Genomic DNA, 16,906 nt, shown 5'->3' with positions numbered 1-16,906 from the left:
GCCGGAGGAGCGATTTCATGGAAAAGTGCGAAGCAGTCAGTCATCGCTGCGTCCACTATGGAGGCTGAATTTGTGGCATGCTTTGAGGCCATAGTTCAGGCTAATTGGTTGCGGAATTTTATTTCAGGACTTGGAATTATTGACAGTATTGCCAAGCCGCTGAAAATTTATTGTGATAACTCCGCAGCAGTCTTCTTTTCTAAAAACGACAAGTATTCCAAAGGTGCTAAACATATGGAATTGAAATACTTTGCCGTTAAAGAAGAAGTTCAGAAACATAAAGTGTCAATAGAACATATTAGCACTGATCTTATGATTGCTGACCCTTTAACAAAAGGGTTACCGCCCAAAACATTTACTGGTCATGTTGTAAATATGGGCATTATGTTTACTAGTGAATTATGAATGTTGTTAATGCTTATTTGACACTCTGAGCTCATTGATAAATAAAGTTTCTGAAATTTATGTTGTTTTCTACTTTATGTATATGCATGCAAATTATGTTATTATGGTGTGGAAAACAAATTATGTTGTTATTGATGACAATGACATTATGTTTGAACCTATTATGGATTTCTCACTATAAAGTCATATTAAGGAGAAAGAATGATATAGTAGTACATGGAAGGAAATGTGTTGATTCAAATGACATGTAACCGCCATGACTCTTATTATTTCTGTATTCTTGATTATGAATAATGATAGAACCAATTTATGTAAGGCCTTTTAAATGCGCATTTATGTCATTATTAAATCATGGAAGTATTATAACTCATATGAGTCAAGTGAGAGAATGTAAGAAATTATGTATATTAATTTCTATAAAGTGACTCACATGACTTAGAGTTTGGGCTTTGGGCCCAAATATGATTTAATAATAATAATAGAATAAAGGCTCATTGGTTAATGTGAGAAATATATATATCTGATGATATACCTAATGAAAACCTACATCTGATGGAGATTGGGTACTAAAGCTATAAGGTTCTGTCTCTGCAAATAATAGTTGTCTCACTGTTAACCATCACGAAAGTGTGAGACAAGAACGGAATTGCAAGAGATAGATTGGGATAAAAGGAGATAAAGTAACTGCTCAATTAGGATCACTCATGGATCCAGGTAAGTGCCTACTTCTTCACTTTATGTTTTGTGTGAGAATCATGATATGATAAGATCTATATGTGAACACATTATTGTATGTGTTCAATTTACGTTTATTCATGTTTTAACTTACAGAAGGTACAAGGGACGAGTGTACGAGATTGGGTGTGTCAATAATCAGAACGACTGTGTTGATTGCTACCTACAAGAAACACAACCATCTTCTAGTAAAGTTAATTTAGAAGAAATTGTTGAACTTACAACGACTATCAACAAGTGAGTAGTAGATTCGACACATGAATTCTCGGTTTCAATACTTTCAAGATCTGATGATTCAATATTTACCACTTGAAGCAGTGACAACTACACAACATATTTTTCAGTAACCAAATACTCAACAAAATCAGATGCAAGATAATGATGATGAACAACAAAATTCACTTGATAAAGATTATAATAATTATCAACTCCTTAAAAACTTTGTAATAACTTATTGGTTATGGTGTAAGCAGCTTCAACAAATAGTTTGGTGCCAAAACTCCAATAAAATATACAGCTTCAAAAACCTAACCAAAGTCGACATATTACTAAAGAGAATGAAGATGTCAACGCTGAGGCAATCTGCATTGTACTGTTCTTAATGGAATTACTTCTTTTTCTCTAACATGTCACTTCTCTAATAAATCTTGTGCATGACGCAAAAGCTTTGAAAACTTTAAGATTACCATGTTTAGGATCGAAATTGAATTTAAATATTTTAAATGATATTTTGACATTATTCTAAGTTTTATTGCAGCGATATATTCGTACTCACTCCAATGCAGAATCTCGATATTTTATATTCTTTTAAACAACGTCTTGCTGTATCTCGATGTTGTTCTAAATCTTTGTTTATACATTTGGTCTTCTCAATAATGCACCTTCTACCTTGGCTGCATCTCTTCCCGTAATCCAAAAATGTACACACAACTATTCCTCCATTTTTGTATTCAAGGGTAGTTAATCTCCCCCATGACATTATTCCTTTTCATTCTTGTGAAAAGTAGACTTTAACCAAGATTAGGTAGCAACTAAAAAGAATAAAGAACTCTCATTGGATTGTGAGCCATCAATCAGTCTCTACAATATGAAAAGAGCTTTTAGAGTGAAGCCATTGTTTGGGAAGATAAATAGATTTATATGTGGATACATATAGAATGTTTGGATACAAAAATATAAAGCATTTGGATTAATTAGATATGAATATGAGTATAATTAATATTTAATTTTTAAATTATTAAGATGCTATGAATTTATTTTGATATTTTATTATAATTTTTGGGTTGTGATTTCATATTATATTAAAGGATTATATTATTTCCTATTAAAATCTTAGTAATACTAAAAAATTATTTAATAAATACTTGAGCAAACACAAGTATGATATATTTGTTATTCAATAGGAATAAAATACAGTGTTTTTACATTGCATATTCGAAACTAGAATAAATATAATGTTTAGATCAATAAGAAGGTGAATATAATCAAATTCACACTGATTTTGTTTTGTTGTTATTCATAACTATTATTCATTTTTAGTTTATTGTTAGACCTGACAATTTAGATCGGGCCAGACCGAATTAGGCCTGACTCAAGTGTTGAGTCAGGCTAACATGGATTGTGACAAGTTAGGTCGAACTGAGTCTAATTTTAGACAGGTCAAGTTAGTCTTTGACGAGTCCGACTCATGTCAGACAAAGTTGGATTTGATCCATGTTGTCTAAGTTGTGTCGTGCTTAGGTCAAATCGAGTAAGACAAAGCTTAGATTAGGTTGAGTTGGGCATAACTTAGGTCTACTCGAGTCAATTCCAAATCATTATGAGTAGGGTTGGGTCAAACACAAGTCTTGTATGTTGACCTAAGTCAACTAGGTTGGATCAGGTTAAGCTTAGGTCAAGCCAAGGTTGATCAAGTCCAAATCATGTTGAGTTGGGTTGAGCCCACTGATGACTTTTCTACGACAAGTGCACCGTGTTGTCAGAAGTAATAATTTTTCCTAAGGACGGATATCAAATCCACAGGGAACAGTTGAATAATCAAGTAAAAGATTCACTAAATAGAAAACAGAATAATAAAGTTTGTTGGAGTTTGTTATGATTGCAATGATTAATTAGAAAACAAGTTAAAGAGTTTGTTGCTTCAATTAGGAAAATAGGGATTGGGGTTCATCATTCTCACTCTTTTGTATTTTGATTAGCATGACAATATTGTATCCTTTGATTGATATTGATGCCCGTATAAAAATCATTTATATTGATTTCTTCCTCGCATATAAAATTATTAAGATGCTTCCTAAATATCGATTCCTCGCATATTTATAAAAACTTCAGTAAGATCAGACGTTGATAAAAAATAACATTTCAAATCTATTCCTAACATTCAAATATGTTAAGCATTATCATTTGGGTCAGAAACTTAGAGGTACTTTTCAATCAAATCTAAATTTCGAGATCTTGGAAAACAAGCATTACTAATAAAATGATAATACCAATCATCAATCAAGAACAAAATATTATGTTTAAATATCACCTCAATACATAAGAGCTTAAACAAATTACTCACAAACCCAAATGATAGAATTAGTCACACATGTTGGTTGTTACAAGTAGGGAGAGCAAGCAAAGAAGATTGATAGCTGTCGTTTTGCTGTCAAATTAATATGATTCTAGCGTAGACTTGTCTAACACTAGAGAGATGATAATATAGTTGTGGTCAGATGACCCCAAGTCGTCTCCCAACGAATCCAATAGTAATTTCAGTGAATAGAATTCAAAACCTATCTGCAAACAATGAAAATTAGCAATAATGGTAAAGAAACAGGGGTTACGATCGTTTAGCAAGAAAATATAAATGATGATTTGAATCAGTAAAGAATGCAGATTGACTCCCAAGTTCTTCCACCAATGAATTCTTCACGGGCTCTCTAAAGATTATTCTTTTCTCAATCCTCAGCAGAGCTAAACTAGATTGAACATGCGCCAAACCTAATTCAACTGAAGCTCACCAGTAAAGCATGCGTCTACCGATTTAATCAATACCCACTTTGTTCCATGCGTATACTCCATGGGAATGCTTATCTCCTCTCTCTTGAATCATGCGCCCAAGAAATTAATTAGAACAATACGAACTAACTAAGAAACCAAAGTTTAAGATAAGGAAGACTCTCAATCATGCGTTCAAGTACAACCTCTCACAAAAACTAGTTTTCCAGGAGATTAGACAATAAAAACAACTGCTATAGAGAATTAAAAATAGAAACTTTTATTGATCAAAACCTCAGAACTCAATGGGGAATCACAAAGGAATCAACCAAAAGGTTTAGCTTTCCATGCAGAGGCAAAAGAATTACAAATAAGAAAAGAAACTAAGAAAACCCTATGAAGCTTTCTCCCTTTCTACTTGATGCTTGTGTCCTTTTATAAGGCTTTTCTGCTCCAAGGATCTTGGGAAAATATTGCAGTTTAGATTTTGTAAACAGTTTCCACTTTCCATAATTCTTTTTATTTTGCAGAAGATTTGCTTCCAATTCTGTTTCTGGAATCTTGTAGCTTTTATTTTCTCTTTCTTCTCCAACAAAATTTGTTTTCTGTTTTGATTCAAAGAAGCAACTTGGACTTTTGCATATTTGGCCCATTCACAAAGGTAGATGCTTCAGATCATTTACCCTAAAAACACAAAATTAACAATAATAATAGTTAAGGCCTAAATAAACCCAATTATAAGAATATTAATTAAAACAATGGATTTATTAATTATTATAGTCCAATAATCTATGATTAAGGCTATTAAGTGTGAATAAATATATGCTCATCAAAGATTCAGGATGTTTCTCCTTGATGGTTGCCTCCTCTAGGGTTTTTAACACCTTTTATCCTCCCTATTGGATTCCAATCCACTCAATGGTATTTTCCTCTCAATCATTGATTTCTAGGGTTGTGCCTCAAGCCTCATATTTAACTTAGTTGGGTTTGGGCTAAATGACTTCTCGCTTGGACGTTATTGGGCGAGTTACACAAAAAAGGCCCAACGTCATTGGAATAATCTCGCCTAGGCGAGATTGAGCTCGCTTGGGCGAGATCCTTTGGGGCATCTAGTTTAAGCAAGTTTGGGCGAGCTTTGGTGAGTGCTAGTGCGTTCCAACTTTCCCTTTTTAGCTTTGTATATTCTCCTTTTGTCCAATCATCTCCATTCTTCCCTAGAATCATGAAATTAACATAAATTTGGGAATAAATCGTTCTTATTCAAATTAAAATCAAAAAATATGTAAAAAGGTATAAATTCATAAATTATGAGTTATTTTATGTTTATTTTATCAATTAATATCCATAAGTGCTTGTATTTTAATATGAAATATTACTGAAATCTGACACTTATCACCCACGTTGGGTCGACTCGAGTCGGACCCATCTCAGGCTGAATCAATTCGGGCCCACATTAGGCCGAGTCGAACGTACCACAAGCTAGGTTGAGTGGGCCAAGTCAAGCCGAGTAAATTCAAGTCAAACTCACATTGGGTTGAGTCTAATGTAAACCATTTTAGGTCAAGTCAAGTTAGGTCCATATCAAGTCGAGTAGAGTCTGACTCACATTTGGTCGAGTCAAGTTAAGCACATGTCAGATCGAGTCGAGTCAAGTTAAGTCCATGTCAGGTTGAGTCAATTCAACCCACATCAAAACAAGTCAAGTTGGGTCCACCTCGGGTCAAGTTAAGTCAACCCCACCTTGGACCAAGTTGAGCCCACGTCGATCAAAGTCGAGTCGGGTCCACGTCAGGTAGAGTTAAGTCAGAGCCACGTTGGGCTGAGTTGAGTCGAACCAACATTGGATAGAGTCGCATTGTGCTCATGTTGGATTGAGTAAGGTTGAGCCCACATTGAGTCGAGTAGAGTCGAGTAGAGTCGAGTAAGGCTGACATTGACTTAAGTCGAGTTAGGTCAAGTCATGCCCACTATGGGTCAAGTCGAATTAAACTCACTTCAAATTGAGACAAATATGGCTCATGTCAGGCTAGGTTTAGAACATGTCATGTTAGATCAAGCTGAAATTTAGGTCATGTTGGTCTAACCCAGGTTGGGTTTGGTTTGGTTTGGTTGACTCAGTCAAGCAAGTTAAGTTAGACCCTAACCTTCTAATTAAATTATAAATAATAAAATTCAATTAAAGGTCAATTTATACTTAATGTAAACTATTTAAAATTAATTTGTAATACAAAATATTTTAAAGACTCATGCAAATATAAAAAATATCTAAAAAAGTATTAAGAATTAATTGAAGTTTTATAGTGAGTCAATTTACTTTAACCCTAATCGACTTTATACGAGAGTTTTAGGGATGGAGAGTTTTTAACCTATTCATTTGTTGAGCTAGTATAAGGTGACTTATTTTAGGATTGGGTTGAGGTTAACTCATAGATGAAATTGACACTGTTTTCAGGTTGGGGATTTGTTGATGCTGATCAAAATATAACATCAAGAAAACGTGGACTTGGTGCAAATGTAGCTAACAAATTAGAATGACGTTATTTTTCAAATTTTAGGTTGCAAGAACTTGCTGAGAAATGAGAAAGGTGAATGAGAACATGAACGATAACGTGCAAGGTAGTGTTAGGAAAGGAAAAGGTAATTATTTTCAGGAAACTTTTTGTAGTAGTGACCACATAGTGGAAGTATAGAAGCGTGAATAAAAACCTCTCATCTTGAAAAATACGGTATTGATTGAAAGCACTATTGGGTTAGTACCAAAGTAGATAACAAAAATTTCCATTCACATTTTTTCTTCTACACTCACCCTTTACTTCCGTCTCATATCCGATAAACACCACCAATATTGTGAAAAAGGAAAAAATAAGAAGAAAAAAAGGTTAGGAAAACTCTTTTTTTACAATAAATGTAAAAAGTAGTACAATAAATGCAATTTTTTCTACATCACATAATTTTCGTTGTCAACCATATTACATCATGAATATATATTTAAATAAATTTCTTTGTAAATATTTTATAAAATTAAAACAAACTTCTCTAAAAAGTAAAATTAATTTATGTATAATTTAAAAATAAGTGTTTACACTTTAAAAAAGAACTACCACTTTAAATAATACATAAACTAATTTTTTCTTATCCTCTTGTGAGAAAGTTTCATGCTCATACTGATGAAATAATTGAAGTTTTTAGTACAATGTAATGTGATGTTTCCTTTTTGAGGGGTTGCTTATGCTTGAATCATGGGAAACTGGGCGAAGGCGTGGTATAAAGCTAACACTGAAAGCTAAGTAGTGAGCAGAATCTGAAAAATAAGATTTGAGACACTTTTGTCTTCATGTATTTTGGCTTATTTACATTTATCACTAATCTGGATGATATATGAAATAAAGATTATCACCCTTAACTTCATTGAGGCAATAAGGATAATGCAATATAATTTGTGTATAATCTATTCGGTATAATACACCAAACCTCACATGGTTTTGGCTTTTATTCTGGACATTCATTCATACAAGAAGAATTAATGAAGCTGGAATTGACCAAAATTAATGTGGTTGTTTTCTCTTCCATGTTTTCTTCTCATATTTAATTTGAAAGTAGGTCGTTTAGGTACGGAAGAATTATGCTTAACCCTCTAATCAGTTTGATCCTATAATAATAGAAATGCACATATAGAAGATGACAATGATGAAACCTAACACATTGTCTTGTGCTTTCACCCCTGGCTAAATTAAGGAAATAAATCAGAAAAAGAAACTCAAGGGAAAACCAGACAGAGAAAGCCTAAAAAACGTGTGAAAGTTACCCTCATTCATATTTTCCTCGTATCATTATGAAATCTAACTTTCTCAAATCTCATCATGCATGCTTGAAATCTTATGGCCTTTGGTTTTTCTCTTTTAAGAAAACTCAGAAGAATCTTATCACGGCAAGCTGAGAGTAATACCACATGCTCGTATGTTGTGCTTGAATATCCTGAGGGATATCTTAGCATTCGGATTGCCATAATGTGTTTGTACCAATTTAGTTGACAATTTTTGAGGTTTAAACAACTGGTACTCTTGTAAAGTCAAATCGTGCTCAAACTTGTTTTTCTTGAACTCCGACGTCTTATGAAAACTATTTCGAAGATACTACGAATTTGTCCAGCACCACTGTGAACAAAATTTGAGGATTACAAAAGTTGTCCCACTTTTGCCACTTTTTTCTCGACCGTGAGAGGATCTTTTTCTTCGTGTTCTATAATTCTCTGCACAAAAGCTACTAAAGAACCTTAAAATATTAAATTTGTTGCCTAGAGAAAAAAAAAGGGGTGAAAAGGCACCAAAATCATGGTTACACTGAAAAGGTAGAAACTAGAAACACATCACTACATTTTTAAGATATATAATAGGTTGAACTTCTTCATTTACCACAAACACATCCCACATCTGTACTGTTTCAACTTTCTTCTTAAACAAAGTAGGCAGGGCTTACTTTTGTACTATTTAAAACCGTATCTTAACAACCAATTAGCACTTGAACTTGCGTCTTTGTTCATTATTCCTTCATTTCCCATTCTATTTTTTCTTACTATTTTCATTTTATACCATCAAAATTTCAGCCCTTGTTAATTGTTCTTCTCTATTCTTTTATACAGAATGGACCACCTTGTCCTAGAGCATACCCTTTGAATAATTTGGTCTTCTGTGTAAACCTTGGAAATGAAACTTATACCTGTGAGACATTCTGCAATGGGTTCCATTTGGATGTGCCATTTCTTTCTGTTACTGTCCATACTAAATACTTCTTTTATTTCAATTATGGCCAACAATGCAACAGATTCCTACTGGCTTCTCAGAATTAAATCAGAATTGGTAGATCCATTAGGAGCACTTGGCAACTGGTCTCCATCAACTCATGTCTGCAACTGGAATGGAATAACATGTGCAGCTGATCAGGAACATATTATTGGCCTGAATCTGTCGAGTTCAGGAATATCCGGTTCCATTTCAGTTGAGTTCGGTCACCTTGCTTCTATTCAAACTCTTGATTTGTCTTCAAATTCTCTTTCTGGCTCCATCCCTTCGGAGCTGGGGGAGCTTCAAAATCTAAGAATATTGCAACTATACTCAAATGATATCTCTGGGAACATTCCTGCAGAGATAGGTAACATGAGGAAGTTGCAAATTCTTAGAATAGGGGACAACATGTTGACAGGTGAAATTCCACCTAGTATTGCCAATATGAGTGAATTGACAGTTTTGGCAATAGGATACTGCCACTTGAATGGAAGCATACCAGTTGGGATTGGAAAATTGAAGCATCTAATATCTCTTGATTTACAAATGAACAGCCTTGGTGGCCCCATACCTGAAGAGATTCAAGGCTGTGAAGAACTCCAAAACTTTGCAGCATCAAACAACATGTTTGAAGGAGACATACCTTTCTCTATGGGGTCTCTTAAATCATTGAAAATTCTGAACCTGGCCAATAACAGTTTATCTGGATCAATTCCTCCAGCTTTGAGTCATCTTTCTAACTTGACATACCTGAATTTGCTCGGAAACAAACTACATGGAGAAATTCCTTCTGTGCTTAATAGTCTGATTCAGCTGCAGAAGTTAGACTTGTCCAAAAACAACCTCTCTGGATCAATACCTCTCCTTAATGTAAAATTGCAAAGTCTTGAAGCTCTAGTTCTGTCTGATAATGCTTTGACAGGTAGCATTCCAAATAACTTCTGCCTCAGAGGTTCAAAGCTTCAACAACTTTTTTTGGCTAGAAACATGCTCTCTGGCAAGTTTCCTTTGGAGCTACTCAACTGCCCCTCAATCCAACAGTTGGACCTTTCTGATAACAGTTTTGAAGGAGAACTTCCTGCAAGCCTGGACAAACTGAATAGCCTCACATATCTCGTTCTCAACAACAACAGCTTTGTTGGATCTCTACCTCCCGAAATTGGGAACATTAGTAGCTTAGAGGGTCTTTTCCTATTTGGTAACTTCTTGACAGGTAAAATTCCAATGGAGATTGGAAGGCTGCAGAGATTGAGCACCATTTACCTCTATGACAACCAGATGTCTGGACTCATACCAAGAGAGATAACAAACTGCACAAGCTTAGAGGAAATTGACTTCTTTGGTAATCACTTCACAGGGCCCATTCCGGAGACTATAGGTAAGCTCAAGGACTTAGTTGTTCTGCATCTTAGGCAGAATGACTTGTCTGGTCCGATCCCACCAAGCATGGGGTACTGTAAAAGCCTTCAGATATTGGCCTTAGCAGATAACATGTTGTCTGGTTCCATTCCACCTACATTCAGTTACCTCTCGGAACTCACCAAAATTACCCTTTACAACAACTCCTTTGAAGGACCTCTCCCTCATTCACTCTCTTCTCTCAAGAGCCTCAAAATCATCAACTTTTCAAACAACAAGTTCAGTGGAAGTTTCTTTCCTCTCACTGGTTCAAATTCTCTTACCATTCTGGATTTGACCAACAACAGCTTCTCAGGTCCCATCCCTTCCACTCTAGCCAATTCTAGAAACCTCAGCCGTCTCAGACTTGGAAAAAATTATCTCACCGGAAGCATTCCTTCTGAATTTCACCAACTAACTGAGCTCAATTTTCTTGATTTATCATTCAACAATTTAACAGGAGAGATGCCACCTCAACTCTTGAACTCCAAGAAAATTGAACACATCCTGATGAGTAACAACAGGTTGAGTGGCAAATTACCTGTTTGGTTGGGAAGCTTACAAGAACTTGGTGAGCTAGATCTCTCATACAATAGCTTCAGTGGGAGGGTACCTTCTGAGCTTGGTAACTGCTCAAAATTGCTCAAGCTTTCTCTCCATCACAACAATCTCTCCGGTGAAATCCCACAAGAGCTTGGAAACCTCACTGCCCTCAATGTCTTCAATTTGCAAAGGAACGGATTCTCTGGCCCCATTCCTCCAACAATTCAGCAATGCACAAAACTGTATGAGCTTAGGCTCTCAGAGAACTTTTTAACAGGTACCATACCAGTTGAGCTAGGAGGGCTTGCTGAGTTGCAAGTGATATTGGACTTGAGTAAAAATCTATTTACTGGTGAGATTCCACCATCTCTAGGAAACCTCATGAAGCTAGAGAGACTCAACCTCTCTTTCAACCAACTTAAAGGAAACGTTCCTCCTTCACTAGGCAAACTCACAAGCCTGCACGTGTTGAATCTCTCAAACAACCATCTTGAAGGCCAGATTCCTCCAACATTTTCAGGATTCCCACTAAGCTCATTCCTGAACAATCACGGCTTGTGTGGCCCACCACTGAGATCATGCTCAGAATCTACGGCGCTGGGGGAAATGCAGCTATCAAACAAACAAGTGGCAGCGATCATTGTGGCCATTGTCTTTACTTCCACAGTGATATGCTTAGTGATGTTATACATCATGCTCAGGATCTGGTGCAACTGGAGAAAAGTGGCCATTTCAAGTGCAGAAGGTGGCACTGTTGCCCACAAGGCAAGGAATGGAGAGTATTGGAATATGAACTCATTTGGGTTGATTCCTTCACCAGATAAGCAGAATTCAGCAACAACAACTTCCTTCTATAATCTTAAAATGGAAACAATGGAAAATACACATATGTAACATATTTTTCATTAGTTTGGGTTCCAAGCTTTGAGGAACCACTGTATCTCTCTACTTCCACATCCTCAAATGCTAACATCATTTAATTCAATACAAATATTTGAATGAAGAATTATTTGTATTCCCTGTATCTTTTTTTTTTCTTACTTCCCTTTATACATTTTTTTATAAAAATAAATTATATACAATTTTCACCTTCTTGTGAAATTGTAACACTTATTCAACCAGTCAAGATTCAATACTTCAATTGAGATTAAACTAGAGCTAATAACATTATTTTAATAATTGAAATAAAGAAAATAAATGTTAAAAATTAAACAGTTTCGTAATTTTATAATGCAAAAAACTAAAATAAAGTATAAATTTTATAGGTTCTTAATATTTAAAATATATAAAAGCGTTAAAAAGTCTACATAAGTTGAAATTTCAATAGTATACATTAACATTTTACTAATAATAGCAATTTCGTAGGTAGAATAAAAAGGAAAATAACTATTATGTAGATTTATTTTATTTTTTAAGAAAAAAAGTTAAAATTATAGTTTGTTAAAAAATTATCAAACCGATATTTTTACTAATTTAACTGATTTCTTGCATCCCCAATTTTGCATAACAACATAACTAAACAAAGAACTAATTTCCAGTGGAATTGACTGATCCAACCATACAAACAACTACACCATTAATATTCTTTAGTAATAAAACTTAAAAAGCCAAACACATGGAAATATAAAAGCTATGTGTAAATTAAAATTAATGTAAATATTAAAGTTAGCTTAAGATATAGCATTAATGTTTCCGTAGTATATGCAAGCAAAACCAATTAAAAATCTTTTGAATATACAAAGAAATTCTTGTCTTAAAGAAAGCCGGAGGTAGGGATGGAAAAAATTCTGCATATATGAATATTCTAAATAGATAATTAGTAATGGGTATTGGTATTTTAATTCAATTTGAATATATTTTAAATAAAAATAATATTAGTAATTGAAAAAGTCTTTAGAATTTGATTTTATTTATCTATATTTTTTTAGACCTATGAAATGGAATTTATTTTTAAAAATAATAATTTTTTAAAACTTATACTTTGTTACAACTTATTTAAATTTGTTTTCTAGAAAATTTAAATTTATTTGTATTAATATTTTAGTGTGAAAATTTATATTAATTATATTTTAAAATTAATTAATATTTTAAATAATTTTATTTAAAATTTTAAAAAATATATACATATCACTACAAGAAAAAATGGTTTTAACGAAATTTATTTTTACATTATCCAAGTTAAAACCTCTATTAAGTCATTTACCTAGGGTTGTAATTTTCCTCACTAAATCATCATCCATCGGGGAACATGTTCCCCGAGGTTTTTTTAAACCTCAGGAAAAGTCTTTCAAAACCTCTGTTAAATACCTCAGAAAATGGGTTTAAGAACCTCCGTAAAATATCACGAGTTTAAAAACATCTCTTAAATACCATGGGTTTCAAAACATCCGTTAAATACCATGGTTTTAAGAACTTTCGTAAAATACCATGAGTTTCAAAATTTTCGTAAAATGACTTGTTATCTTAAATAACCTTCAACCCTATTTTCCACCATCTCTAATGATAACTTCTCTCTTTCACTGTAGACACACTGTTTTTCGGCACAAACTCAATGGCCGCCGAGGATAGTCATAGCAAGGAATCACAATTCAGCCACACTTATGTCTATTATATCTAAGAAGAAGAAACACTAAATAAAACATTATCTTCTTCTTACTTCATATTGCTTCTTCCATCACCTTACTGTCCCAACTTAGAAACTAGTGTTTATCACTACTTTATATATCCTAAATAATTGCATTATTTGTCATATGTGAGCTTTAAAACCATGTTCTTAGCTACGAGGGCTTCAAAAATTGCAAGAACATATTGCAAGAAGAAATTAACTTTATCACTTATCACTTTTACCGTGAATTTGATGCATTTTAAAATAAAGGTCTTAATTTAAAATATTTCAAAAATATGATAATTAAATATTAACAATTATAACTAAAACTAAAATTGCACATAAGATATATGTACATCAAAAGCTAAAACAAAATAAGTCAAGTTTTTTGAAATATGAGTTTGTAGCAAAAAAAACTATGAATTATATTAACCAACTACCATCAATCATAATAAATATGCAAATACGGTTGAAATATTTATTATCCAATATTAGTTGTTGAAATACTTATTATCCAAGGTTATTTTGCTGAGTTTTTAAAATAATTTTTTAAAACTTTAGAAAACTTATTTGTAATGTAAAGTTACACTTTCAAAATTTTAGAGAATTTAGTTATAATATATATAAAATATATTAAATATTTGAAATTTAACGAAGATTAAAAAAACTCCGTTATTTTGCTGAGGTTTTAGAATAAACCTTTGGAATTTAATGAAGATTAAACAAATATCTGTAATTTTTTTGAGATTTCAGAATAAACCTTTAGAATTTAACAAAGGTTAAAAAAAACTTTGTTAGTTTGTTGATGTTTTAAAATAAACCTTTGAAATTTAACTAATGTTTCGTTATTTTGCTGAGGTTTTAGAATAACATTTGGAACTGAACGAAGGTTAAAAAATCTACGTTAATTAAATCAATTCTTAGAGTTATATTAACCCGCTAAATAACCTACATTAATTTTTATTTTTTTTCTTATAGTGTATATCAATATTAAAAAAACATCAATATTAAAAAATATAGATATAATAATGAAACTCACCCAATCTATTTTGGCCTATTCCGCAATTAACCGTAAAAACCTGAACAAAACCTTATTCCTGATTAGTTTTGCTAAATCTCCAACGACGTTAGTTATTCAATTCTAGAATACTACTTCAAACATAAAAATAAAGAATAAATTATAACTTCAATCAGAATACTCATTAAATTGCTGTTTGGTTTAGATAGAAAACACACAATACATTTTAGTCTTTAAATAAACAAATTGGTCCACATTAAGAAAGTTTAAAATTTGGTCCCTATACTTTGACGATATTTTTTGTTTAAGTTCCTATAAGAAACGAATCTATGCTTTGATACGTTATTGCATGATACATTTTCAAATCCCTACACTTGACACTTTTCAAATCCCTACACTTGACACATGAGTACAGTGGCAAACTAACATAAAATTGAGCGTTTTTCCAAACATCTTAGAAAACAAAGACATCAAAAGCTACTACATTCCCAACAAATCCAGCAACTCTAACATTTTTAATCATACAATTATACCATACAGAGAGATGTCATCAGTGGTAAGCCGCTCCATTAACATAGATTATGATAGAATAACGATTGATAAAGAAATAAAATATAAAGTTCAATAAGAAATCACATACACTAGACCAGTATACTTGTGTTTCCAGATACACAAGTCTATACTCTATATCCATAGAATGCAAATTGCAAATAACAAAGCCATTTGTGAAAAGAACCTTAGAAAAAACTACACCACAAAGCTAGTTGTTGAAGATCCTAGGACCTTGTAAACTCAACACTAGAATCTCATGCATCACTCAAGTCCCATACCTTATAATTAGATTTCATATCCCACGAGCTAGGCAACCCCAACCCTTTGTATAGTCCCAAGCAAATGCTGCAATGTCTGTGTAACCAACCAAGCTGCTAGTTACACTGAGACATGGTGGAAAGCTATGATACCAAATTGATAAGAACCTTGGAAGAATCAGACTAAAAGAGCTAGTTGCTACATTAGAGTTCAAGGCCTCAAAAACTTCACACTAGAAACCAGTGTTTTCAATGTTGAAAATTCAAGTTTTCTACCTTACAATTGGATCCTTACGCTCTGCCTAATTTATTCTACTACCAAATATACCCTAATACGGCCATCAGTTTTTTTTTTCTGAATAATTATCATCATTGCAGTTTCTAATTCTAATTCTAATACAGAATACTTATGTATGGTAAGTGATCTTCTATGACATTTCTATTCCTAACAATACATTACTAACTTATAGTCACAAATGCCAACATGCCGTTATTATTACACATTTAATAATGCATTGACTGCTAACGACTCAGTTCTTATTAGGCTGGCTTGAATATATGCAATTTGGCAAACATTTGATATGCAAATCTGCACCTAATATTTACACATTTTAACAAACCAGAAGTATCAGGTTAATGTTAAAAATATAATATAAAGTTTTCACTTTAGTCAATTGGACCAAACTAACGACAGACCCACAGAATTTGGATTAACTTTTGATTAGTTTTCAGGCTTTTGACAAAAGCAAGAATATTAAGGATCAAAACACAAAATTCTAAAAACATAATTATTCTTTATATGAAATGAGATTGTGTTCATAAATTTCTTTTCTTTGGAACATTGCACATATATAGTATTTGATTCAGCACTTCAAGATCTTTGATTCTTCTATATTGCCATATTTATGTGATCAAACTTTGTGGGTAGTGTACACAACACATTTTCATTCACATGCAACTCAACCACCTTCTGTCCAAGACTCGGCATTGTGTTCACAATCGTCTTTTTAATTTCCATTGAAAAAAGCTCATACTATGTTTCTATTAGTATATTATGGAGAGTGCACTAACTAGTTGGATAAGTAAAAACAATAATCAAAGTCCGTGATTTTAAAACAAGTTAAAAATCTGGACTTGTAAAAGAATTAAATTATTTATTTCATAAAATTAATTTAAATAGAAAAATATAGTTATAAATATAATATATTAATAGTTTTATTTATTTAAATATTATATTTTTAATTTTTAAAATAAATTGTAATAGTAATAAGTATATATTTTTTATTTTTAAGTTCAATAAATTTTAAAAAAATACATAATAAAACTTTAAATTTAAATTTATAATATTATTTTAAATGGCGAATTGGCTTTTCGTGCTAGTGGTTCTTCTAAGTTGGTGAATCATATGCTTATTGGACTAGTTAGTTAAAATAGCCAGTTGGACTTGCTAGGTACTATTGCAAGTTGCAATCATGTTTTCAAGTTGCATCTCATGATAGTGAAATAACAAAACTACTCGTGCTTGATGTTTATAAAATAAACCTGAATTTTCTTCTTTTTTTTTGTCTTCTTCTTCCCCGAAAGTGCACCTCTTTTGCTGTCTCTCCTTGTTTTCGTGTAAAAATACATT

The 16,906-nt window shown here is 32.7% G+C and overlaps 1 protein-coding gene across 1 annotated transcript; it reads left to right on the top strand.

Moving 5' to 3' along the window:
- The first annotated feature begins 7,917 nt into the window (after nucleotides 1-7,917).
- Nucleotides 7,918-11,850, top strand: LOC137807882 (LRR receptor-like serine/threonine-protein kinase GSO1). The gene has a single exon (XM_068608717.1). It carries the CDS (start codon nucleotides 8,826-8,828, stop codon nucleotides 11,736-11,738), a length of 2,913 nt encoding a protein of 970 aa, XP_068464818.1. The 5' UTR covers nucleotides 7,918-8,825; the 3' UTR covers nucleotides 11,739-11,850.
- The last annotated feature ends 5,056 nt before the right edge of the window (nucleotides 11,851-16,906 follow it).

Source organism: Phaseolus vulgaris, chromosome 3, assembly GCF_000499845.2.
Source record: "Phaseolus vulgaris cultivar G19833 chromosome 3, P. vulgaris v2.0, whole genome shotgun sequence".
NCBI lineage: Eukaryota > Viridiplantae > Streptophyta > Magnoliopsida > Fabales > Fabaceae > Phaseolus > Phaseolus vulgaris.
This window is presented reverse-complemented; position numbering and strand designations above follow the sequence as displayed.